Genomic DNA, 27,312 nt, shown 5'->3' on the forward strand with positions numbered 1-27,312 from the left:
CAGTTTGACATATAGTTCGGTTATTTCAGTATGTTACTTGCCTGAAAGCCCAGTCAATCTTTCCTTATTTTCCACGCGCAATTTGCAGATTTGTCGAAAAATGTCAATGCCGGTGTCAAACTCACAAAAGTCATGATATTTCAAAGAAACTTACCAGACTGTTTTTTTTTCTATTTCACTAAAATATTTCATGACCATATCAAGACATGGGATCTCAAAATAAAAGATGTTGAGAAAACTTTAGAGCAGCTTACAAGGCCTGGGAAGTGTCATTTTCAACGATCTAGGAGGCCTTTTTAGCTAAAAAATTCCGATACGCTGTGCGCCAACTCATGGTGGCGCTCCGCTTAGACAGTAAAAAGACGCCCTCCCAGGAATTGGTCAAGCCCCCCAGCGCCCCCCCCCCACTGGAAAATCCTGGCTACGCCACTGATCAGCATGTTTCATGCGGCTCGTGTAGTAAGTTTCGAAAATTCGGGCATGGTTTCAAAATGCGAGCAAAACCTTTCTGCCCTCACCAATGATTGGGACGGTCCCGTACGCCTATGCGCAACTTCCACGTCCTATATAAAATTCTGGCGGTCCGGCAAGCGATGCGCACTTGACTCTCCTGAGAGCTTTGATCCGACACGGGCGTTATCGCGCGCTCCCCGACATATAAATGTGGGTTATAGAAAGCAACATGTGTCGCCAGGCTAAGAGAGTTAGCGATTTTATTAAGTCTTTGAACCTATGTCCATGCACACGATCAAACTCTGTAACTAACCTGAAATAAATGGCGATGATGGTGCAAATTATTTGACGGCATGAAGATCTAACGTCTACGTACATATTATATTGGTTAAGCTAACACACGATTTGTCACTAGATTATTATGCGCATTCATTTCTTTCACCATGTTACGGAACTTCGCCGAACTTATCCTTTAGTATATAACTTTCATGAAATACGAATTGGATCGTGACAACTGCATGTAATACCGTTCGCTGCCTTAGACCCCTACAATATGTGATGTACCTCGTTGGTTAACCATATAGTTGCTTCCAAGTACAGACGTTACAAGCCACAGACAAGAAGGGTGACGGGGCCGACCCCCCCCCTCACCCATGTGAGGAAAAGTCAGAGAAACAAACTCATCAATGAAAAAGGGATATCTGGGTCAAAATCTAGATAAAGCGAGGGTTGGACAAATGGAAACAACCTGGATAGATATCGATCTATTTTGTACTATTAGGATAGGCGGTGTCGTGGGCGCACATGCCTGCAGGTTTGTTGAGAACCTCAGAAGCCCCCCCCCCCCCCCCATTTTTTCATAAATTACAAATGTCCTTTTAGGTCAATAAAAATTACCCATTTCTATATATGTATCCTTACGTTATTTAAAAACGTGCCTTATATTGCAAAATTAAAACACTCTCCACGCTCCCCTGCTCCCGATGTTGTTCTACCATGTCGCATTGGTACCTCCACTACTAGTATACCACCCATAGATAAATGAGGCAGTTATAAGCCTTATACAGCCGGCCTCTCATAATATGGGACATATATTATCGTACGACGGGTCAAACAAACGTGGTAGACTTTTATCGGAACAAACACATCATTCTTGTCAACGGACGGTAAATAATTACAACAACAACAACCAGACATGAAAGAAATTAAAGAAATAACCAGTTTCTTAAATACCGTAATTTGTATATCTGCTTTATATATGAACTTGCTTGACACCACAACGTCATATAATTCCAATATTCTCTGTATATAATATGTAGTACATTATTTCTTCACTAGTAACCATAGAAAGGTTCAATTTACAAGTACCCTTTCGATCTCGGTATTCTACAATGCATACTGTTAATCACTGAAAGACTCATTATACAGAAATATGCCACTACGTATACCTTTTTTTAAAGAAAAGCCACCTAAGATATGGAGGCTGGGCACGAAACGATGTTAAGTCAAGGCAGTATCAATAGTCCCTAATTGGAAAGGGAAGTATAGATGATCTTAGCCACAAGGACGAGAAGTAACATTTAAACACATGGCTCCAAATCTCTCCCTCCGTCCCTCCCTCCCTCCCCCTTCTTTTTCGCTCTGAAAACGTTTAAGTTTAAACTCTATATCTTTATAGCTCGGCAGATATTGTTTGTCATGATTAATCAATAAGAGAATAAGACAAAGCATGGAACGCCATGAAAGACAATACGGTGTTAATGTGCATCTAATATATGTACTTTGTATAAAACTAATTTACTCCTATACGTCTTATAAGTTAACACCAAGTGAACCATGTATACGGGAGGGCATATGTGTATCATATCCATCGCTCCCAAATATTGCTTTTGACATCTTGCCCCTGACATTTAAATAAATATCATATTAATTAATTAATCATAATTAATTTACTATATTAATAATTATATTCCAACGAAACAGCAATCGAATCTTGTCCAGATTTTCAAAATATATCCGATTACAATATAAATGTGTCAGGAATTGCTTCAATTGGAATGGGTAGCCATGTGTTGTCTAAACAAAAAAAGTCTTACTAGCAAATATTGAATATAAAAAAAAAATCCAGAAATATTTCTTCATTCTTTCTTTTCAGAAATTAATAAATTTGGTAAAAGAATATACACAAAAATCGCATATCAGAATGTAATTTGCTATAATTTTGTTTCACAGCTGCTCGCTTGCAAAGTACATATAAAAACACAAACATATTTGCACAAAAATATATTGTAGTGGAAAATAACTCCATCATATCAAAACTGGGAAAAAAAATTCTAACGAAATTTACATAATTGAACTTAGGCCTAGTATATTTTTTTATATGAAACGGCTGGAAAGACTAAAAACTTGAACTTAGAATAAGACAACTTTGGGGAATGTGTGGACAATGCGGGGGGGGGGGGGGATAATGTGGTACTTCATGGCGTGATATAGGGGTGAAAATGTCCAGGCAAGAAACTGCCTCCCCGTTGCTCACGATCCCCCCCCCCCACCCCCTTCACCAACACACGTATTATGAAACAGACTGACAAACGACATCAGTCTACTATAAGGAGCATGCTAAACACATTTTCTGCCTGAGTGCACGACGTAGACATGTACATAACCTCACATTTCTAACCAATATTATCTTTTACTACATTGTACTTCATAATAAAAGGCCCCATGCACTATGCCCAGAAACCAAATGTTTCGTTCAGTTTCGCATAATTATGTGGCGTATAGGCTGCTGCTCCCTACCGTACATTACACTGCAGCTTTGGACGATGGTATGTATATGTATCTCATTTCCTATATCGTTGTGCAGATATTGAAGTGAGATCAAGAACACCGTATATATAACTTTTAAAACACTCTTTCCCTCAATTTCCATTTCTGCACTTCCTGCCATAAATTGACCATACTTAAGTCTTGCACTTCCCATGGCGGCAAATCGATGTCTCGTGTTCGGTTGTTTTCCATGCGATAATGAACTAACCTCATTTCTTTGAAAGGATTCAAAGAGATGCTATCGGCTCCAATTTTAACTCCATGGATTTTAAAGTAATGTACATTTAAAGGATGAATGATGCTTTTATCACGTCCAGTGTTTAAAGCAGTCGGCCAATGAGATCTCCAGGTATTCCTTTCAAATATATTACCGTCTGGTAATACTTTCCTATCATTAATCGGTCTACCGAAAAACCAATTCTGCACATGGAGAGCCGCGATTTTTGTTGTGTCGAAATTTACCAGTATTTCGTTAACTTTGACGCGGTTATCACCCATTGGCTGCAGAAATTCATCCACGTCTATCTTGATGACCCATTGCGTTGAATGTTTTAACCTCCAGATACAATCGTTTTCATGGGCTATCTGCACTTCTAAATGTGTTTTAAAATTACTCGGTTCGTGTGACCACGGTATGACGGTAACATATCCTCGATCGATATATTTCTGAACCGTTTCGATTAAGTTGCTTTCATTTTGTAAAATATTATCATACAACAGTATTTGGTCGACGCCCTGGTACACATGATACTCTATCCAATCGGATATTGAACTATCTAAATGTTTCACCAGAGTACACATTGCTAAATTATGATACCGGTATATCGGAATACCGGATGGACAAACCGTTAAGTTTTCAATTGCATATAAGAACCACATGGTGTCGTCGGTTACTCGGATTAAGTCAACTGTAATATTCGGTAAATTGTATAATTTCTCTGGGATCGGACAGGTTATAATCATCATATATTGCACAATGTAGCCAAAACTTTTGTAGTCGTGGACGACGGGATCACTCAAGGTGCGGTAACCGTTCTGGAATGCGCATGCGTAAGGATCCTTGTCGTATTCATCTTCAAAAAGTCGGACGGCTATGAATACTACATTTTTCGAAACTGGATCAGAAAAGACTGAATGTATGACAGGAAAATTTTTCCTCTCTAATTTGTTGCGTAAAAAACACATCCCACTATTCGGCGTTCCATGGACGTATACGTTCGGTTCGACGGTGACGTCATACAACAATCGATTGCGTTTTCGCAGAACAGATACAGCGTTATTCATGCCAAAGCGACGATGATATTCGAACGGTGATGGGTATGTTAACATGTATCCTAATAAAATAAATGCAACAAACATCAAAAACACACATATACGTTTCTTCCAATTAGTGTTCGTCAAAATAGAAACACGATCCTGTTGTCCGTTGCAGATCATGTTGACCTGTTTTTCGTCTTATTCTTTTCAAAGTGGAAGCTTTCATGAGAGATATAGCGGTCGTGTAGCTTAACCCAACATCAAGAATTACTTCAAAGATGGTTTTGAGAAACAAATATATTCATCTCGTTCTGCTAACCGTTGCATTCTTGTTCCCGACTTCTTTGTGCATGACTCTTTGTTTATGAAGCCTGCTGAAAAAAAGATATATACATAAAAATATATAACAATAAATAAATAAAAACTAAAAATATATATATATATATATATATAAACATATGTGTGTGTGTGTGTATATATATATATATATATAATTAAAAAAAATATATATATATTCATATGATATATATATGTGTGTGTGTGATCAATTTAAAAGAAAAACCTTTATATATAATGAGCTTGATTAATCAATTATAAATGAAGGAACTCGAAATTAAAACAAATGTTCCCCATGCCTAATTCAGATGGCATTGTGTTGACATTTGCTAAACAGTTTTGACTAGAAAATAAAAATCCTATCGCGCAAATATATTTACTTTCTTTACTACGTCGTGCATACATATATAAACCAAAGTTGTCACACTATTTATACTCAAACTTACCACTGACTTTAGACAGAATTCCAAGTCTTATATGCTATAGCCCAAGCAAACGAATTGAGTGATAGTTATGTTTCGACATATGTTCTGATTTGCAAGATATACTGTACCTTTAAAATATGCTCCTTTAAGGCTAAATTGATGATGACATATGCTCCTCACTGAGTGGAGGCCTAAGATGGTAATCTTAATCCATTGTTTTATGAATTCTAATAACTTAACGAGAACAAGTCCGCTTTACCCATGGATGACATCCAATGCTCTCTGTATTTACATTGGATATGTCTTCTGAGTTCATAAAAGCATTCGGTTTTCCTCTTAAGCTTCTGAGGAACTGACCCGGTTATTTTCTACGTACAGGTGTATGGAATTATATAGTCCAATCCCGTTAATTGATGAACCTCAGACTCAGATATTTAAAGGGTTATAGCCTATTCCCCCAAAACGAAAAAAAAAAAAGTTTTACTGCAAAAAAAATCTGGTTTTTAACGGTCTACATATCATATCAATTTTCGGCTAAGTCATCCTTTTGAGCGTAACTTCAGATTTGTAAAATCTCATGAATGGATGAATGAAATCAGCTACCCCTCCCATTTATGCGGGCCGGCATATCCCGTAATAATTTACCCTCATGGAAGTTCTAATTGTCTTATAGCACAAGGGGCAAAAAGGAACCTTGGTAGGAATACTTGGGCAAAGTGAACAAAAATCGCTTTGTAGCCTATATACCCGAGACAGCAACATGGGATGCTCAAGCCTATGTTGCTATAACTTGTGGCTTGCTTACCCGATTACGTATGAGACTGCATGTGTGTCGATTTTCGTCACTGGCCGGATTTCTGCCGAGGGGTTGCCCAATTGAGAAGTAGGGCCTACCTATAATAATATACACCACCGACAGTAGTACAATGCGTTAACGATAACTGTCATGTTTCATACCCTATTGCTGTAACGTTACTACAAGAATCACAATATTATTAATAATATAATTATGCTGATGCTGTAGCTTAACCTCAGTTCTTCAAATAATGTGCAAGTCTTGCAAAACTTACCTCCTCCCCAATGTATTTTGAATCTGTCATTATATATTATGCAGATTTCACAAACCTTAAATTATCAATATCGTCGCTATCTGAGCCATGCAGTGACATCAATGTTTTCGATAATTCCATCCTCTGCACAAGAACTACATCGGCAAAACATTCCACATTTCCGTGAAGACGTACCGTATATTCCCAGTCAATCTATTTAACACACGTGAAGTCTGTTATTTCTTCCCGCCTTTGGGGTTGTGAAGTCCTAAGTCCAACCGAATACTGTTGATTTTAGTATGCAATTGGCAAATAGCTAGGTCTGCTGTGTACCATTATACATGAGCAAGGGAGAAAAACCATTCACTAGGATATATCAAGCGACTCTATACCGAACCACAATAAAAAGCAAACAAAGCGTGTTGTATTGATCTGTCTTTTATCATTCATTCGTCTTGTGTTTAAATACGATACAAGCAACATGATACAAAACAAGTGACTCAGCCGTATTAGGACTGCGCACCAGCCACTTAGATGATCGCAACAGTTGGTTTTCCCTATAGTGGGTTTGAAAGAATGCGCGAGGTTCCTGGGTATGCGTGCGCGGAGGGGGGGGGGGGTGGGGTGGGGTATGGGGGGTGGGGAGGGGGATTTATCGAAACATACAGATAATTGTGCGGTACAATCGCCAAATAAAAAGAATACAATTCACTATAGCTCATCATTTAATTCTAACAAACGGCATATTCAATCCCAAAATTGTTTAATTCCACAGCATTGTCGGAGTATGTAGGATTCAACCTAGTCTTCGTCTAAAACTGCTGTCAATGCTAACACCTGAAGACGCGTATACACCAGCCAATCTCGATTTTACTTTTGGACTACCGTTATGACGATTTCGATCAGCCCACCACCCTTATCCCCCATCTTAATTTTATTTAAAACTATAATACTACTTCACCCCCCGGCCCTCCTTTCTATAGCCCATTGACCTACGATATTGGTTGTGCCTCAAAAGTTAGCTTACATGTACCAGGAGATTATTTTCTATAAAACCAGAACATCAATATTTTTCTTTCATATTTTCCATAATCCGTCGTATTGTCTCAGCTCCGCCCTTCCCGCCGCCGCCCCCCCCCCACAATATTGATATAAAAAAGTCAACCATGTATGTGCAACGAGTCGAAATTCGAGATAAAACCTTACATAAGCTCAAGTTGAAGCTGGATATAGACGTAAGTTTGAAATGAAATAGTTCGATAACAAAAGATGGCAAAAATTTCGAGAAAACTGTCAAAATCATAGCAACAAAATATAATAAAGGCGAAATTTTGAGATAAGAAAGGCGAAAGTTTCCTTTCCTTTTTGATTGCTTCCTTCATTACTGAAAGGAAACGAACGATGTCGTCTATTATCATGTACCATGATTCTGTCAACTCAACACCCGCCCCCCTTCACCCCAGAGCCTATGGACTTGAAGTAAACTATAGTCAATAGGGGATATACCATGTTAATAGTCTCACACATAGTAATGTGTCATGCATGTTCTCAGCTTTGTACTCGTGTCAAACATATTGGATTGTGCACAGTATATGCCAAAGAATTTTTTGAGGGGCCGTGGTATTCCGCAAGGGCGTAGAAACCCGGGGCTGGGGGAGGGGGCGCAAGCCCCCCAGTGAAAAATATGGTGGGGCGGAAGTATCATTCCGCCCCACCCCCCGCTTCGCAAGTCAGAAACCCCTTTTTCATTTCCAAATGAGACAAAAATCTCATTTGGAGCACCAAATTGCATATAAGGCCAGGTGAAAATGCAAAATATTTACAAAATGGAGTGGGTGTTGAAGTGTGCTATATTGCATCAAATTGCATCTGAGGCCACCTGGAAATACACCCCCTCCCCCTAGACCCCTCCCCAGGCCGGCCATCAGTCTTCAGCCCCCCCCCCCACTCAAAAGTACCTTCCTACGCCACTGGTATTCCGAACTTGGCAAATTCAACTGTAAATTATAATCTCATAGTCAATAGGTCAACAACCCTACCCCCTCCCCCCAAATCCATCGCCTCGTGCAAACGTTGCACACGTGGGACGTTTCCCGGATAGTTATGTAATAATTAGGTATAGGCCTATTCCAAATCAAGGTAGGAATGGTCAGTGCACACCCAACTCCAAATGCCTCTCTCGATCACCGTCGCCGTGTGTATATCGTTCTCTGGTGTATCGGTGACAACTTATTTTACCATTGAAACTACCCCCCCCTTCCCCCACCTCATTCAAACCCTCATTCTCTAAAGTCTAGATTTACTGCCCAGTGGCGTAACCAGCGGGCGGGGGCGGCCTCCCAGTCAAACGTATTGTCCCCAGTGGCGTAGGAAGGTACTTTTGAGTGGGGGGCTGAAGAATGATGGCCGGCCTGGGGGAGGGGTCTAAGGGGAGGGGGTGTCCCCCTCCCCTTTGGAATTTTTTGCATTTCCAGGTGGCCTCAGATGCAATTTGGTGCAATATAGCACACTTCAACACCCACTCCATTTTGTAAAATTAATTTTGTATTTTCACCTGGCCTTAGATGCAATTTGGTGTTCCAAATGAGATTTTTTTCTCATTTGGAAATGAAAAAGGGGTTTTCTGACTTGCGGAGCGGGGGGGGGGGGGCGGAATGATACTTCCGCCCCTTCACATTTTTCACTGGGGGGCTGGCGCCCCCCCAGCCCCCCGGTTCCTACGCCCTTGATTGTCCCCCTACAAATGGTGGGCAAAAAGACAGATCAGACGAAAATTAAAGAATTCATTTCAAGGCTCAATTAACCAGTTCACGGTTTGACGTTAATCCGTCATTGTTGGGAATTCTAAAATTAATACCAGTCAGTTGCGTCTCCTACTATTTTGCTTTCTTCCATCCCTCCAACCAAATATAGCGGCGCTATTCATTTTTAGTAGACATGAACGGTTGCAGGTCAAGCAGAGGTTATGTTTACAAGATGGGAAAATTCCCTGTGTTGACATCACAAAAATTTCTGTTGTTGACATGTGCACTGAAGAAATGAAACATACGAGATTTTAGGCCTTATTATGGACACTGTTCCTTAGGATCATCCCTGTCCTTACTGGATTTAGGTTTCACGGAGGAACATTTTCAACCTCAAGTAACAGGGAACCTTCACAAAGAAGGTTGGTAAAAAAATAAACCATTTTCACCATGATTAATCATAAGAATATAATATTAAGATAGTGGTTATTAGTCTTGCTTTTCGAAGTTGTATAGGAGGCCTAACTTTAGCATGGCTTACTTGTACTAGTTTGTAGGGCCTAGGCCTATGCTAAGGTACTTTGCACTTAGTACTACTCGAACAGGCCTACAGAAGCGGGATGGAAGTAGCATTGAATCAAAAATAAATATCAACAATACAAGTGATGGGCTTCAGTGCTAATTACATTTTATCCTTGGTTGGCAGGAACTTGAACTAGCCTCGGCCTAGAGGCCAAAATCTGATTTTCGTCATGACCCTTTTTCTTGCTCCAGTCTGAGTTAGGCCTAAAACAGAATCAGCACTGCAGTACCACTGATCAAAAGTCCAGTTATGTACATCGATCAGCAATAGCCAAGGGACAATAGGTGAACTCACACAATAGACACACCCAGGGTACACCCCTGAGTGTCTTAAACAAAGGAGCTTGAGTAACACCAGTGCCTTAATTAAGTTAGGGTAACACTAGGTAACAAGGTTGTGTGTACATGCAGTATTCCATATTCCCAGTGTTGTTTGAATATGTCAGAAAAAAATCTTTAGCAAAAACATCAAAACATGCAAAACATTAAGCGGCAAATTGATTGCCATAGTTAGTGTGAAATAGTTTGTCCTGATTCTTGAAACTCTTAGACTTTTAGGTTCTTTTTTGGGGAGGGGGAGGTGATGGTGGGGGGGGGGGAGGAGCTTGCTTTCATTGTGATCACCAGAAAACAAAGTTTGTATTGTCTAACTTTAATCCAGCTGTATATTGTTGGATTGTCATCTTTTTTTGTTTGATGATAAGGAAATTCATCCCTACATATTTTCTTAGATTTTGACCCTCTCAAAAGATGTTGTCCTTTAATGCAGTGATATGTATAGTAAAAGTAGCTTCACAAAGTGTGGTGAGGAATCACTAAGCCTGTTAGCTTCTGGTTGTGTTGTTAGAACTAGATACGCATAGTTTGCCACTTGTGTTACCTTTATTATAATGTAAAATAACTGACCTAATGGTAAGTCTATGTGTATAAATAGTTGACCACTTCTTTTTTCTTTCCTATTTTGACAATAAAAGTTAAATACTCTTGAGCCCAAATGTTGGGATGTTAAGGAAATTTATGACTTATTACAATGTGATGTTCACATCTGTGGCTTGTACAAATGTACATCAGTTAATTTATAATGACTCTAGTGTTTCTTTCACAACATCTCAGTAAAACAAGGCTAGGTAAGCCTCTGGTATCACACCCAGTGTGACACAGGGAAGACAATGTCATGTTCTTAACTCTATTCTATGTACTGTTTAACTGACCTGAGGAAAGAAGGACATTTCAAAGATATATTTTTTAATGCTACAAATGCATTAAAATGGTTACTCGACTGGCACAATGGAACAAATACAGCTTACAGTATCTTAGTAAAGAACTTACAAGTACCATTATCAGACTTGAGGGCTCCTTACAGAAACATAGACATAAAAAATATACAAAGAAAATGTAACATTATCGTTATTAGCTATGCCTACTGCAACGTCAATGCCCTAACACCACTACAAAATTGTACATTTTAACAGAGTGGTGAGAAGCAATAGCAATATCAACAAACACAAACCCTGCCCAGAATCTCCCTCATGAGTAGACATTAGGTGCATAATGTAACAGTATGATTGCTTGAATGTGGTCCCTTATATACTTAAATTGTCAGGTAAACCCTTCATTACTAGAGACAATGGATCAGTAGATGGACTGTGACGTCATCATAACACATGTCCTTCAAGAGATGTCCTTTACATTTGATAATGGTTATTTATTCATCCTTGAAATGCAATCCAATTGGAAATGTACCTTTAACAGTTCATGTATTCATAATTCCAGGCCTAGTCACAGTGCCAATGTTGTACGCATGATAAAGAAAAACAAAGATCTTGAAAATTTGACTCTTTTTGAAACAGTCAGTACCTTGTCTTTGTTAAAATTTGTCTTTGTTCTTGTTAAAATTGTCTTTGTTAAAACTTTGTGATAAATTAGAAGTATGACTGATTGCATGATTTACTGTATTCTCAACAATCAAAATATTCATTTTACTGGTGCAGTTTAACAAAGTGCATGAGCCAGTCAAGATTCAAGTGTTTTGTAACATTTGGGTTAAAAACAATGTTTTAAGTGGAACTTGTGCTTAGATAACTTGAAACAGTTAATATCCTTTTGAGCATGTTTTGGTAGCATTGTTACTGTTTCATTCCCATATCTTTGATTCTAATCTGAAAGACTGCCATCTCTTTACCCTGTGAAGACTAGATAGTTCCTTCTGCAGTACATACTGAGGTATAGAACTGTTGCAATAACATCTTCATTATTTGAAATGTTTGCATAGTTTTAAAGGGATCTTCCAGTGGCAGACATTAATACATTTATCTCAGGAAAAAAATTCCACTTTGAAAGTTGAACAAAATATAGCATTCTCTTTGTACTTAAAAGGAATTTCTGCTGGAAAACAATGTGAAATTTATATGGAAAGAGAAAAATATTCCACACTGCTAGTTGTAAACCCCATCTCAATATCTTACCCCTAACTTGAGATATGGTTGATTGAATGTAACATTGTTTGACTGGCTAAACCTTCAACTACTCCAGGAAGTTGGATCACAGTAGGGGGTCTGTGACATCATCGAGGCAAATGGTCTTTGAAAGCTTACTTAGACGATTATAATATTCTTGTATATTTATCCTTGAAACCTGATACATTTGAAATGTTTGCTTAGAGCTGTCAAAGTTCGCTGTAATTAGAATTTTATGAAAATGTATTCTTTTTATATAAATATTATTTTCCTCTGTGGATAAATGAGTGACAAATACTAAAGAAAAACAAAGACATTTTCAACTGAATTGACCTGATGACATCATCCATTCTACTATTGCCAGATGCATTTACAAAATATCACATAATTAAAAAAATATATATATTTGCACAACAAAATGCTATGAGGATGCGGTTCGCAAACAGATTCAGACAATTTTCAGCAATTTTGCTAAGTGATTGACTTGAGTCATCAGATTATCTTCTTAACTCAAGATGTGGTCGATTGAAAAGTAACCTCTTTGACTGACATAACCTCTCCCTTACTCTAAGAAATGAATGAATAAGAGCAGGTGTGTGATGTCATTATGTCAGATCTTCTTAAAAATCTTGGATTTTCCTGTCAAAATGTCATTATTGATTTATCCTTCAAATGTGATACATTTGGAATTTCTGCTTAGCTAGCAATGTTTTCCTTACATTCCTAATTTCATGTAAATGTATAACTTTTTCTATAAAACTTATTTCACTCTGTGTACGAATGATTTAAAGAACAAGAAAACAAAATTTCAGCTCAATTTCCAAGAAAACCTATTAGTCACTCTGCATTCACAAAATGTAACCAAAGTTGAAATGTGATGTCTTTTCATACAAAAAGATAATAATGTAATCTTGACATGCAGAAAAAGTCCAGTAATATTTGTCAAACAATCAGCTCTATTGGATATATCTTTAATCAAGCCGGTTTAGCTTGCTCAATTTTATCTTTCATTGCATAAACAGTAATCGTGACAATCAACACTTTGAGAAGCCATAACAGTTCAAAGACTGTGGGTATAATATGTAAAATATAATGTAAAATATAATGCTTGTTCATTTTGATGAGGGAGCTCTCTATAACCCCCCATCCCCATCAACCCTCCCCTCCCCTCATATCTGTGTTTGCCTCTCTTGTCATATTTTTAGTTAGTACCGTACATAATCAGACAGTCCAGGACAATGCAGCTGCCTTTCCCCTCATAAAAATTTCTTGGGTTTCTTCTGCAATTTCCTGTCTACCCAGTATCAAACATTTAAAACCCGCCTGAGTTCATAAACTGTAGGTCTGAACCTCTAATTGTTTCTTACTTTGTAGTGAGAAGAGCATGTTAAAAAATTCCTACCCATATTGATGTTAATAATGAATTTAAAAATACTAAAAAATGGCAAAAAATATCTTTTATGAATAAATTTTTGCAACAGAAATTTAATCCTCTCTCAGTGTGCTCTCCTGATTTCCACCTGAGGAAGAGAAGCCTCGCATATCTGAAGGCCAGTGATTGGCCGGTGAGATAAGTTGGAGCACAGTTGACAGAGTCTCCCTTAAGCTCATACCGCCGGCTTCAACATTACTTTAAGTCTTAAGACTGTGAGGAGAAGTTTGTGAAGCAACTCGCAATAACTTAAATTCTACTAATTAAAACAATAACTGCAAAGTGCCCTTGGATGATAATTAGTATGATGTGAAGAAAAATGTAAAATCAGTTTCTTGTACAGCAATTAGGGTAGCCAAGTCGATACTTTTACTGTGAGAGTGGCATAGGCTTTCTTTTTTCTTTTCTTTTTGTTCCTTTTTTTCCCAAATTGATTTATCTTTTGCAGAGGGTAAACACTGCAAATCTGCTGTAGCACCAATATCCCATGTCCCCCTACCCCCTGCAAAATAGGCAAACCCCCCCCAAATAAAAAATTATATATATATCATGCTAGTTTATTCATCAGTTAGCTATTGCAAAGGCAACAATTTCCTTTAAAAATCACATCCTTTTGAACCATAACTGGCTGATGGTAGTTTTGTCATTTCATTGGTGCTTTTCGGAATAGCGCCCTCACTTTGAATCTTGCCTGTAACAGTTTGAAATTGTTTAAAAATGTCGCCCCCAGTTTGAATTTTGCCTGATCATTGTAGTATGCACTTATTATTTCAAATGACTCAAAGAGACTGTGTGTGCGTGGGTGGATGAATCAGGATGATGGAACCTGAAACTTAATTTTGTTGACCTATGAATCTCAGCTTTTGTTTATCTATTACTCACAAGGTTGATTTTTGTAAACATGATATTATTCTTTCTAGGAAAATGTCTGGTCAGCTTGGTTATTTGACAATATTTTCTGTGTCCTGACCAGTTTCCCCTTCTTCAATGAAAAAGTCAGGATATTAACATCTGTGGGTGGTGCTGTATTTGACTGACTTCCTGTGGTTAACTCCCTCTTTGTTGTGACTTTGCTCTTTACTAGGTATACAGATATTTATGTTTCCTTTTCTAATAAATACACTATATTACCTACTTAAGACTTCTAGTAATGTTGTAGTATGATTGATGTTACAGGTTTCATACTTGGACAGGTTTGGGGTGTCAGGGGAGATGTTGGCATTTAGGTAGAAAACTTTGAGGTTGAGCCAAGGGTTAATGATCTATTGGACAAAAGGATAATTTACCCTCACCCCAAACTGACCTACCTGTAAGGAATTTGGCCTGAAAATTGGCCGAGTTCCTAATATGGAAACCAAAAATCACGTTCAGGACATAAATCTAATACCAGGCTTTTTGGCATTTCTTTGGAAGTTGAACAATCTTTGTATATACAACCTCTTTGTATACAAGTAAAAAAGAAAACTAGAAAAAAGGAATGTTGGGATTGAGGCCAGAATTTAACAGTAATGACCCCCTTTGTTTTCTCCGTATACTGGTCTTATGACAGCTTGAGGTGGTGTTGCATATTCATAGATATTTTAGTCACGTTGGAGATTGTTTTAAGCTTGCAGAAGGTCAATGGCATTAAATGATGTCATGTGATACTTACTACTTTGCACTGTAAGCTCAGCTATCACCGATATTGGATATTGTGGTTTCCTCCACAGGAGTTTCATTCCAACAGGAATTTTCTCCTTTGTTTGATGTTCCCTAAAATGTTTTATCGTCCCGGAGATATATCAGAACCGGAGAGTAAACTAAATTGATAGTTCAGTTTAAGTAATATTTGTTGCCAGATTTATTTTGCAAATTTGACATGTATATATGTACTATGTAGATTTGTATCCATGATGGTTACCAATAATTGAAACGGGTAGACTATGTAGCCGTTTGAAGTCTCGGATGAGGAAAGTGTAACGATTTACTACTTAAAATAAAAATAAAATAAAACTGCTTATCCACTAGAGAGCCTGTGTAAGAGAATGTGTAATAGTAAGTTGGCCTGACGTCAGGCCAACTTACTATTACACATTGATTTACTATGTAGATAATAACAATCAGTATGTAAGTTTCTGCACTTGGCTGATTGAATGAAGCACATATATATTGATATGTCAGACATGGCTGTGTACCAACTTTGTATGGAATTGGATAGTCAGGAGGTGGGAAGGTGGGGGTGGGATTGATGGACAAAATAGTCACAAGGTGGGGGTGGGATAGCTGGACAATTAGTCACAAGGTGACGATGGGATAGTTGGACACATATGATGTGGGATGGTGGGATGGGATAGTTGGACACATAGGATGTGGGATGGTGGGATGAGATAGTTGGACATAGTCAGGAGCTTGGAAGGTGTGGATGGGATAGTTGGACAAAATAGTCACAAGGTGGGGGTAGGATAGTTGGACACATAAGATGTGGGAAGGTGGGATGGGATAGTTAGACACATAGTCAGGAGCTTGGAATGTGGGGGGTGGGGGGATGGGATAGTTGGACAATAAAGTCGCAACGACGGGCAGTAAAAACAATATGTCAGCTGAAAATTTGCTTATCACACCCTGAATCCTGCTTTGTGCTTGCTTCGATTAAATTTTGTTCTTTTGTGAACTACTCCATTGTGAAGTATATACTGAAGATTTTCTTTGAAAATGTTGTTGCCATCACAACAGTGCTCTCAACTTTTCATTTATGAATGTTTTCCTAGTGTTTGTTTGTCAGGAAAGAATCAAGACTCCAAAAATGTCTTCATGAGCTAGTTTTATTTTTGTTTTGGTGACGTGAATAGAGTTCCTGTTCTATTTATTCCAGGCATAGCAATGGTTTCATGATTCATTAACAGTCGTCACTGTTCAGGATACTGCTTCATTCTGAGAAAGCAGTGAAAAGTACATATGATGGCTTTGATTGTTTGTTGTTATATCTGGACAAATTTTACTATTGAATATTTAAATAAAAATAAAAATAAAAGCTGGATTTGATCAAGCTTAAAGTGCACTTATTTTCAGGATTCCAACTCCCCCCCCCCCGCCCCCCTTTATCAAAGGAAGGTTTATTGAGCATATTTGATGACACATCCAGTGGATTGTCAATTTATTTAACTTCTCAGACACTTTTCCAATATCATAATTTGTAACATGCAAATTGGAAAATTTCCAAACTTTTGACTTTCGTTTTCGCCTTTTTTTTTTTGTTGAATAAAACTTGGTGAATCAAGGAATTGTATTGAAGAGTCTCAAGAACTTTATCAAAGTCAACCTCCCCTCCTTCCTTCCTCCCCTACCTCCCTCCTGATCCTCTCCTCTCCTGCACCCCACCTGTCCTCCCCTCCTCTATCTTCCCCCTCTTTCTCCTCTCTTCCCCCTCTTCCTTCCTTCCCCTCCCTTCTCCCCTCTGCCCCTTCCCCTCCTCCCCTCCCCTTCTCCTCCCCTCCTCTCCTCCTCCTCTCCTCTCCTCCATTCCACCTCCCCTCCCCTCCTCTATCTCCCTCCTCCCACCTATCTCTCCCTCCCTCCCTCCCTCCCTCCCTCCCTCCCTCCCTCCCTCCCTCCCTCCCTCCCTCCCTCCCTCCCTCCCTCCCTCCCTCCCTCCCTCCCTCCCTCCCTCCCTCCCTCCCTCCCTCCCTCCCTCCCTCCCTCCCTCCCTCCCTCCCTCCCTCCCTCCCTCCCTCCCTCCCTCCCTCCCTCCCTCCCTCCCTCCCTCCCTCCCTCCCTCCCTCCCTCCCTCCCTCCCTCCCTCCCTCCCTCCCTCCCTCCCTCCCTCCCTCCCTCCCTCCCTCCCTCCCTCCCTCCCTCCCTCCCTCCCTCCCTCCCTCCCTCCCTCCCTCCCTCCCTCCCTCCCTCCCTCCCTCCCTCCCTCCCTCCCTCCCTCCCTCCCTCCCTCCCTCCCTCCCTCCCTCCCTCCCTCCCTCCCTCCCTCCCTCCCTCCCTCCCTCCCTCCCTCCCTCCCTCCCTCCCTCCCCTTCCTCCCCTCCCTCCCCTCCCTCCCCTCCCTCCCCTCCCTCCCCTCCCCTCCCCTCCCTTCTCCTTCCCTCCGCCCCTTCTCCTCCTCTATCTCCCTCCTCCCACCTATCTCTCCCTCCCTCCCTCCCTCCCTCCCTCCCTCCCTCCCTCCCTCCCTCCCTCCCTCCCTCCCTCCCTCCCTCCCTCCCTCCCTCCCTCCCTCCCTCCCTCCCTCCCTCCCTCCCTCCCTCCCTCCCTCCCTCCCTCCCTCCCTCCCTCCCTCCCTCCCTCCCTCCCTCCCTCCCTCCCTCCCTCCCTCCCTCCCTCCCTCCCTCCCTCCCTCCCTCCCTCCCTCCCTCCCTCCCTCCCTCCCTCCCTCCCCTTCCTCCCCTCCCTCCCCTCCCTCCCCTCCCTCCCCTCCCTCCCCTCCCCTCCCCTCCCTTCTCCTTCCCTCCGCCCCTTCTCCTCCTCCCTCCCTCAACTGCTGAGTACTATCTGTGATTCTTGTTTATTGTGAAGGATACTGTTGGGCTGCTGGAGGAGTGAAAGGGTTTACATCTATAGGTCAATTGAACCATAGGTTCCTGCAGACTAGATAAACCTTTTAACATCTTTGTGAACTTTCAATATCCATATCAGTCCTGTACACCTGGAATGTTGGTATTCATTACTGTAATAAAGGGAAATGAATATTCATTAGCCACTCTTTAATCACTTTGTTGATTTGCCGATTATTCAATACTGTACATTTGCTCCTTTTTTTGTTGTTAAGATATTCTAAATTCCTTTGCATTTAACTATATATAGTAACAGGTCTATTCCCAACAAAGTTCAAAACAAATTCTCAGTAAAACATGAACTAACCTGCCAACTATTTGGCAGATATTTGGCATTTATTCTTTCATTGCTCAGCTGAAATGTATCAATAGCAATAGGGATCATGAGGAAGCAAGAATCAATTTGTCAAGTGTTTTGAGTCTGTTATATATCAACAAAAATTACCAACATAAAAAACCACCAGGAAAGTAAAACATCTTCTGAAAAATCCTTCAGGTAGGAAAGTGGCATCGAACCATTTGTACAAACCTGACACTTGTGTAACCCAATTTGTATAGGGAGTACTTGAAAAGACCCTCTATAGCACAGAAGTCAAGAGGCAACTGTTGATCGTGAGGTTTAAATCTGCAGGGGTATTCCCCCTCCTCCCCCCCGCCACTTTAGCCCAGATATCGTTGATTCTGCACCTTATTGTTTGATCTAGTAGGTAGCGACACGATTTAAGTTTCGTTGCCAATTTTGGGAAGGCTTACCGCTTTCAGTTCTGTATTGTTATAATTCCGGAACAAAGGAGTCTGTAAATATATTAGGAAGTCCTGAACAGGAACCTCTTTGCACCGTCATTGTTACTTAAGCCAACAAACTGGTTGTTAGGGTGTTATCATGAATTACACTCTCTACCAGTCCTTAAGTTTAGGCCCATGTTTGGTTTCCCCCTTGCATATTTTATATAAGGGATGAATATATAAATATATATACATACGTATATATATATATATTTTGTATTGAAGTGATTCTTGAACAAAGAAATATCTAAAGGGTACCAGGAATCCAAGACAAGGAACCCCTTTGCAAAGTCATTGCTGGTTTAGTCAACAAACTGGTTGCCGTACACTGTATATTGGCAATAAGATTCTCCTATAACAACAAACTTTGTAATAAGTTAGGTGTAGGCCCTTATTATGTGCCTCCTGTCATAGTTTATGTCAGGACTAAATTTACTGTAATAATGAGGTGCACCTTCATGTTTTGGATTCTCCTAGATTTAATTTGTTGTTTACCATGTTTTGTGTTAATGTAGGAGTATTATGAAAACATTTAAGACAAAGCCTTGGCAATATGTTAGTATTGTATGTAAGTAGACCGTTTATTAGCTGCTGTACTGTTGTATACAGACCTCTGTATGGTGTGGTTGTTTGTACCTCCTTTCACTTCATAATAATGGTGATTGATCAAAAGTCAGGCTGAGCAGATTTCTCTCTGTACCTCAAATTGCTCACTTCAAGTGTTAGTTGTGCATGGGCAGAGATCACCTCTCATATTCAAGTGAATATCCTCTGATCTTCAGTAATCCTAGTTACTTGTCCCCTCCCATTGTCCCCCTATCCCTGCTTTCCACTCCTTATTCTATTTTTACTGTTCCATTTGCTTGCACCCCTCCCTTACACCTCCTCCCTTGTGTATCACATGTTCATCCCCACCAATAAATATGTTAAGTTTGCAGTTGGACTGATTTCATTAAGAGACATCCCTCATCCCCTCCTCTCCCCCTATCTCCCCCCCCCACTACCTCCCAACATCCTTCTTTTCCTCCCTTCTCCCCTTGCTGTCTTTGCCCAATTTTGAATACTTCCACACTGCTACTGCTACCTTCAGCCAACCCATTTTATGAAACTTTAATGGTCAAAGTGCATGCTTATAGAAATATATTGTATAAATGCAAATTAAAAATCTCATTTAACCCTGTAAAGGCAAAATAGGGCCATACCTTTGTGCCACTCATTGCTTGAAAACTGCAAGTTTGATGACCAAGTATTGATTAATGGAATAGTCATGCGAGTATCGGCGTTTAGTCACAACCCTTGTGATTACTCTGTCATCTCAGAAATGCTTCGCACACAGTAGGAGAGCAATAGCACAATCCGATCTGTAAGACTCATAGTATACACTCATTAAAGGTCACCTGTCTTGCCTCTTAGCGTGTTGAAATGACGAAACAGTATTCAAAGGTATCATCTCCTGGAAGGTAGCCGCCGACCAGATTATTCTCATCGGCCAGAAATTAGGACTTGTGCAAGTACAGTAGGAGGACAACAGAGGCAAAATACTTATATACTTAATATGCCGTTTAAAATCTTTGTCGAAGTTTCTAACCGATTGCATAATTTTCCACTGTCTTTTAAATTTGTTGTTGGTTTTGGCTCTAAATTAATCTCTCATTCCTTAAATTTGTATCATGAGTCACGGTTCAGTGAAAGAAACATGAAAGGAAAACACAAAATACTTTAATAAGCATTTCATTCGCTGTGTTCTTGAAAAACGCCCATGTTTGAAGGGGGGAAAATGCCCCTGTAGGAATTTGTTTCAGTTTAATAACATGTTTTTGTTATTGTATTCGATGTGTGATCTAGAAGATATAGCTCAAGTCAAGTACACGTGTCCATCTTTACAAAACAAACCTTGAACACTCTTATGTCACACAAGTTTACACAACAGATGTTTATCCAATTAGAATTGGAAAGAAATGTTGTTTTTTGTCAGCAAAAAAAACCTCTCAGCTTGAAATGATAACCTAAATATGCAGATCCGCATTGGCAAGAAGATTTAGGTCATAGCATTTGTCCGGGAAGATGATGGTACTAATCAACTTTTCAAACCAAAGTAACAAAATGCATTGAATTTTTAAAAATGTTATCGTTTCTTTGTTTAGTTTTCAATAACATATACCTCAGTTTTAGAAACCCTTTCAAAGGCATGGAGTAAAGTTTGCAGTCAGATCATGTGGATGCTATTTGAACAAACTGAAAACCTTGCCCGAATTGGAAACCCTGCCCAAATTGGAAACCTTGCCCGAATTGGAAACCCTGCCCAAAAAGAAAAAAAGAGTGCTCTTCATCATTTCTTGTACAAGTTCCCTGGAAAATCTCATACGATTAGATTAATCATTTTTACTCTGTTGAGCATTTTCTGCAGGATAAACTGTAGTAGCTGGCCGCAGCAATGACCACAAATATCCCTGTTCAACATACTGGTGAATAGTTCCATATGCATAAACATTTAGTCATAGGTTTCTCTAAATCTTTGAATGGCTCCTGCCTTAATCTATGTGGTATCAGGTTGTGGTATCAGGTTTGGTAAAAGGCCGGTCTCTTTACCTTGGCATACTTGTCTGTTGCATAATGGGCAATCTGTTTAATAAATGCATCTCTGTGTTAAAAGTGTCATCTCCCTCTGCTGTTGCCTCTACAATGACGTCTTGTCACAACGAACATTGCGACCCCTCATTTAACACGATTTAATTATGACGCCAAAAATTGCCGATGATGCCCTCTTGAGCTTCTCCACTCTTCTCTAAAGTTTGTGTAGGTTAATCTAAAATGAATATAGATCAAAACATATACAAATAAACTATTTCAGTATTGCAACTTGTTAAAAGTAAGAATTTCCCATTCCTTGAGCCCCTCCCCTCCCCTCCCAAATGGTATCAATGAAACGAATAGTTCTACCTACATACAGAAATGTCATAATATTCATTAATTATTTATGAAATGTTTCAGTGAATTTGTAATTTGATATTTCAATTGTGCTTGGGTTTTGTCTATTAAGAATGAGGAGGAAAAGAAGGTAAAGTCTGCTTTTAATTTTAATTATAATGATAGCACCAGCACTTCAAAGAATAACAAAAATTAATTGCTCAGTCACTGCAAAATAAAAAGTAGAAAAATAAAGAAGTGAAAACTGAATATCCCCAGGATAAATTTCATCAAAATGTCTACTTTTTAAAATAAACTGATATATAACTTAAAGTGATGAGTCATATGCACTTAGTAATTCTGTCTTCTCATGTTGATCTTAATATTGATACTAAAGCAAAATTAGGTGGGGAAAAAACAGAAAAAAAAGGAAAAAAACACCATCATGATATAAAGCATCCAGATAAAAACACTTGCGAAGATTTTGTGCTATTGCTGTAAAAGTCTGGTGAACTTTTTTAATAATTTAGGTTCGATATGACAAAGAGAAAAAGGGAGGGAAAGAATAGAAGAATTGTTGTGTCCTTATAAAGCCACTCTCTGCATAGAAGGAAGGGTTACAAATACCTTACAATACAACAGGATGCATAAAAATTGCTTTAAAACTACCTGCAAAGTCATCAAGCATTTGTCAACTGAACTAACGTCATTCCTAGGCCGTTATACAAAGGAGATGACGCAAGTGGCCTAGCTGCCCATTCTGGTTGCACCTCAAAACGCTACAAACTAGCAAACAAGGTAAATTCTATTGGTGTCAGGGTGACAGACGGTGCCATTCTCGGTTCCCATTGTTCCAGTGGACCACCGGTATGCACAGTCATCATAATAGGAAAGGAACTGACTCGTGGAATGCTTCGCATTCCTTTCCTTTGTTGAATTAAGCAAAACTTGAGTGCCTACAAACAGTTGTGTTGCTATGGTAACCCTTATTTGGGGAATCTGGTTAAGGGTTGTTGCTGAAGAGTGTGTGCATAAGACGTCAGTAGCATTGAACAATATCATTTGGGTGGTTTAATACACCTTTTTTTTTTTGCACTTTTTTTTTTTACAGAGATAATTTTATCAACAGAAATGTGGTCAACACAAATGCAAAACTCTGCCCCCCCCCGAATTTTGAAGTTACAGATTTTTGTTGTGGTGAGGTATACTTTATTCCCAAGGTGTTCTTGTTTTTTATAAATATTAAAATATATAATTTTAGACCGTATATTTGGATAGTTGTATCCAGTGTCTCAACGTAAGGGTTTCAGGGTTGTACTGTAATGTGAAAATCATTTTGGGGAATGGAAAATAAGAAGACTCAAGCAGTTGAAAAATGCCATTTTAATAAGCATTGCTGAATACCAATTGCATTAATGTCAATTGTATGTGGGAGGGGGGGAGGGATGAATAGTGTTGGGTGGGTAAGGGATCATGGGACTGGGAGATGTTATTTATACCCTCACAGACATGAGCAGTTTAAAACACTGTTATAACTTATAACCTATTAATAATTGATCAATGGTTCCAACAAATGTTGTATCCTCAATTTTTATAACAAAAGTTATGAATTTTTGAGAATATTTGTTTTTCTTTTCTCTTCTCCTCGTTGAAGCTACTATATATATAGAGAGTTTGTTTACCAAACACTCTTTATAGCGCCTTAATGTAACTGTTCGGATGGTTTTCTAAAAGGGATTTATGAATCATTGTTTAAATAATTACTTTACAAAATTTGCTGATGATTAACCTGTCATTTCTCTCTGTATAGTATCATCTAGTTCATAAAATGAATGTCTCTGTGGATCAGTTCTTCTGTAATTTAAAAGCTTTTCTTAACAGTTAATTTTTTTATTATTATTTTTTTTTTATAAATTTTTTATCATTATATTATTTTTATTTTTTTTTACTATTATTTATTATTAATATTACTTTAACCGGTTCTTTAACAGGTCTTTCACTTTTTAAATACTGTACATTCTATGAACTAAACTTTCAGAGCAGTTAGCTGTTGCTAAATAAGAGATATTTGTGTTGAAGCTTGATAGTAATAATCTGTCCCACTCCCACCCAACCCCCTCACCCCTCAAGAATATTAATATATATATTTAATGTTCTGCTCGATGGGTAAACTCTTTTTGCAATATGGTCAAATTAAGACTAATCTTCTCGTTGATATATTGTTCTACGTGGGAGAGAATCCGTGTGGGAGTAAAAATCAAGGTGTTCGGGGAAGACAAATATGAAAATCACATCTAATTGAGGATACACACTCTCGTTAACCGATTAACCTCGAGTGCATGGGTGGGATATAGAGTGGCCCGTAAGGGATGAAGCGCAAAAGTTAGCATCAATAGTTATTTTAGGGAAAAAACATGTGAAGGGTGGTGGCTGCTAGATAAACACAAATCTCACCCACATCGTGTAAATTTTTCAAGGAAAGATAAAAATTACCGATAAAGATTGAGATTATTTCTCTCTCCACGAGAGAAGTACCTCGATATCTGATGCATCTCCAAACATGAGTATAGTATTGATGCTAATGAACTGTGTAGGATTTTTTATTTTTTATCGACCGGTACAGAAAAGTTTGACCAAAGTGAAAGTGGCAAGGATGATTTAAGTTGAGACAATATTTATCTAGATCCATTTCCCATTAGATTAGAGGGTACCCTTTTAAAGTTAAAGTCTCCTGTGCTTCAGTTTGGTCAATTTTGGATTCTATGATGAGACGGATGTCCCATAATTATTCTGTTCATTATTGCTCATCTATGTTTATTTCAAGGTTGAGTTGAAAAAAATAATAACAGACAAGTAATATAAACAAGATTCGGAGTTGCCGTTTGTGAGTCTTTATTATTATTATTAGATCAAATGTCCGGCTAATGAAATTTGCAGGATTAAACCGAATTTTTCCTCAATTTAACACTCACAAATTTATTTTGGTTTGAGAGCTATTTTTGATAAAACCCCAGATAAGTTTGCAAAATGTGTCGGAAGTTGACAAATGGACTTCAAAGCAGCCCGTTTCATTGATTGACTATAGTTTTATATATGTCATTTCTCTAATTAGCAAATGTCAAAACTGTTATTGCCGTCATACCAAGGATTAAAGTCTACTTTTGCACATCATGGGTGATGGGGGGGGGGGGGGAGTGGAAGGATGTTATTAATTTAATTGAAAAGCATAAGATTTCTTCCCACCACCGTCCCCCAACTGAAGGTCATTTTATAATTGTTGCAAATTGGAAAATTTCAAGAGTTTTGACTTATTTTTTATTTCATTATTTGAAATTTGACTAGTCTTATCAGATAGGGACCTACATTATTGCTACGGAATCTTTTGTTGCACAATGCATCGGGAAATTTCCCAAAATCAACCCCAAAAGAGATGCGTTTCAAAGCATTTTGCAAGGGTACGAGAAAGCTGATCTTATTTCCTGATTTATTTCGACAACAGGTTCCTCTGACTCAGATTCTTGTTTTTGGTTTTTCTTCGTTGACTCGACGCAAACCTTGTCATGCTGTCAAGAAAATGTGTGGCATGTAGACCGAGCAATGTTATTTTTCTGTGCCTGGTGGGAATCAGGTAGGGAACGCGTTGTGAAATTCCCAGACAAACAAAAACAATAGTGCTTTTTGGTTTTCTGTTAAATTCTTATGTGGGAATTTTGGAAAATAAGTATTCATTCAGGTGACTATAAAAAAGTTAGGTCACCTAGAAAAAGAAAAATGGCAGGTCATAATAGGAGCGAGGTGTCGCCGTCGGTGGAATCATTCATGCTTGGCGTACAAACAACTTTTTTTTGCTCTGTGATGTGAACAATTAACTTTTGAGATTTCACCAGACAACTTCAAAGCAATTTAATTATAAGTTTGCTACAAAAGTTCATTGTTATGTGCAAAATTTAAAATATTGACCCAGAAAATGTTTTTTTTTTTTGAAAGCAGTTTTGAAGGCCTTTTGCTGCATAAAATAAGCTGTTTTGAAGGAAGGTAGAAACCATTTTGCAGTTAACTCCCATAGTGACACAGGCTGCTGACCAAGATTTTATGTCTTATTTATTTATATATATATATATATATGTATATGTATGTATATATATATATATATACATATATATATATATATATATATATATATATATAAATATATATGTATATATATATATATATAAAACCTTTGGTCATTTTGGTGTTTCAGTAAGGTCTATGGAACCAGATAAATTATAAAAGCCACATGTGCAGCAGTAATTGTCATTGTGGTATAAAATAACTCAAATTGTCATTTCATATAGATGAAAGAGTTAATGTGTGAATCAATTTCACCGCAGTTTTTATGCAATATTGAAATAGTTTGTATTTCACCATCCTAGTGTTAAAGTTTAAACATCATTCTGCGCTAAACAATTATCTTGAAATCTCTTGTCATATAGTAGATACATTCAGATGAAATTCTTGAGCTATCTAAACTGGTATGTCTGGCTAATAGACTCTTTACTTTCACTTCCTTGTCCACGTACTTCCTCATAACCCCATGCACTCTCATTTTAAGGTGTATAAAGGGACCCGATGACCTATTGACATTTGACCTCCCACCGACCAGTCACCACTGGACCTCCGATCAATCTACTGTACCTCGATATCTTTCTGTTCAAGAATCCAGTCTGTGACTATTCCGTCAAATCATGTTGTGTTTGCAGTATTTTCATTGGCAGGAGAGTTAATACTACTTGGCAGATCTACTATTTGTTCTATTTCAGCTCTAATATAGGAGTCACTCCTATGCAAGTTCCTTTTATAAGTTGGAAGAGCTTCAGACAAATTATAAAGGTCCAGTTACCCTTGCTGTAACAAGCAAAACTATGTTTGTTTTTAAAAAAAGAAAATAAAAAGAATTGTTTTGCCACTAGGTAAGAAGTTATTAATGTAGATAGATACATAACAATGTTTTGTTTTTCAAAGTACTATGTTTATAAGTATGTATATATGCACAATAGCCATTCAAGCAGCACTTCAATCGTCCAGGAGTCTAACCTCTTAATAATCGACTTATTTTGAAATCATATTAACTGATATTAAGTAATTATTTTCAGTTTCCATAGCAGGGGAAAATTTCGGGACAATTCGCCAGTGTCGTTAACTGCACGTACGTTTTAACTTAATCCTGTTTGTGGACACCCCTTACCCAGAAGTCAAGTAATTATCGCAAACTCAGCGAAAGGAGATTTTTCCCAGTAAGCGCCCTCTTTCACTTTCAATCTGGTAGACATTAAGACCTGAACTCGACAAGTTTTATTGCGAGATAAAGGCCATCAGAATCGAAAGTCCTCGATGGAATAGAAAGCACTGTTCGAGATATTTTTAGAATTCAGGTTCGTAGAATAATTCATTATAACATGTGATTTAAAAAAAACAACTTTTTTTTGCTTTTGTGCTTGTTGATATTCAGAAATTATGACAACTTTTTTGTACATAT

The 27,312-nt window shown here is 38.5% G+C and overlaps 1 protein-coding gene and 1 long non-coding RNA gene across 10 annotated transcripts in view; one reads left to right on the forward strand and one right to left on the reverse strand.

Moving 5' to 3' along the window:
- Positions 1-2,651: 2,651 nt before the first annotated feature.
- Positions 2,652-6,716, reverse strand: LOC139961759 (uncharacterized). 4 transcript variants are annotated; one of them, XM_071961237.1, is made up of 2 exons: positions 6,426-6,716; positions 2,652-4,910 (listed from the first exon to the last, which is right to left on the reverse strand). In XM_071961237.1, the coding sequence occupies exon 2, from the start codon at positions 4,717-4,719 to the stop codon at positions 3,358-3,360; it is 1,362 nt and encodes a 453-aa protein (XP_071817338.1). In that variant the 5' UTR covers positions 4,720-4,910; positions 6,426-6,716; the 3' UTR covers positions 2,652-3,357. The 4 variants fall into 4 exon arrangements, with proteins under 4 accessions (XP_071817338.1, XP_071817337.1, XP_071817340.1 ...); XM_071961236.1 differs by having other exon boundaries at positions 2,652-4,913; XM_071961239.1 differs by having other exon boundaries at positions 6,371-6,716.
- A 2,651-nt stretch (positions 6,717-9,367) lies between these two features.
- The window catches only part of LOC139961426 (uncharacterized), a 99,400-nt gene continuing 81,455 nt past the window's right edge, over positions 9,368-27,312 (forward strand). For 2 of the 6 annotated variants that reach the window (XR_011790882.1, XR_011790883.1), the window contains exons 1-3: positions 9,368-9,515; positions 22,906-22,991; positions 26,930-27,208. This is a non-coding gene — a long non-coding RNA (uncharacterized lncRNA). Of the gene's footprint in view, positions 9,520-18,202; positions 18,598-22,905; positions 22,992-26,929; positions 27,209-27,312 lie in introns of those variants that run through there. The other 4 variants (XR_011790881.1, XR_011790879.1, XR_011790880.1 and 1 more) reach the window with 4 other exon arrangements.

The sequence above is a fragment of the Apostichopus japonicus genome, chromosome 20 (genome assembly GCF_037975245.1).
Source record: "Apostichopus japonicus isolate 1M-3 chromosome 20, ASM3797524v1, whole genome shotgun sequence".
Taxonomy (NCBI): domain Eukaryota; kingdom Metazoa; phylum Echinodermata; class Holothuroidea; order Aspidochirotida; family Stichopodidae; genus Apostichopus; species Apostichopus japonicus.

Bases quoted from the DNA above. Each gene is read 5' to 3' on its own strand.
- LOC139961759 (XM_071961237.1), bottom strand. From the start codon at position 4,719: ATGATCTGCAACGGACAACAGGATCGTGTTTCTATTTTGACGAACACT.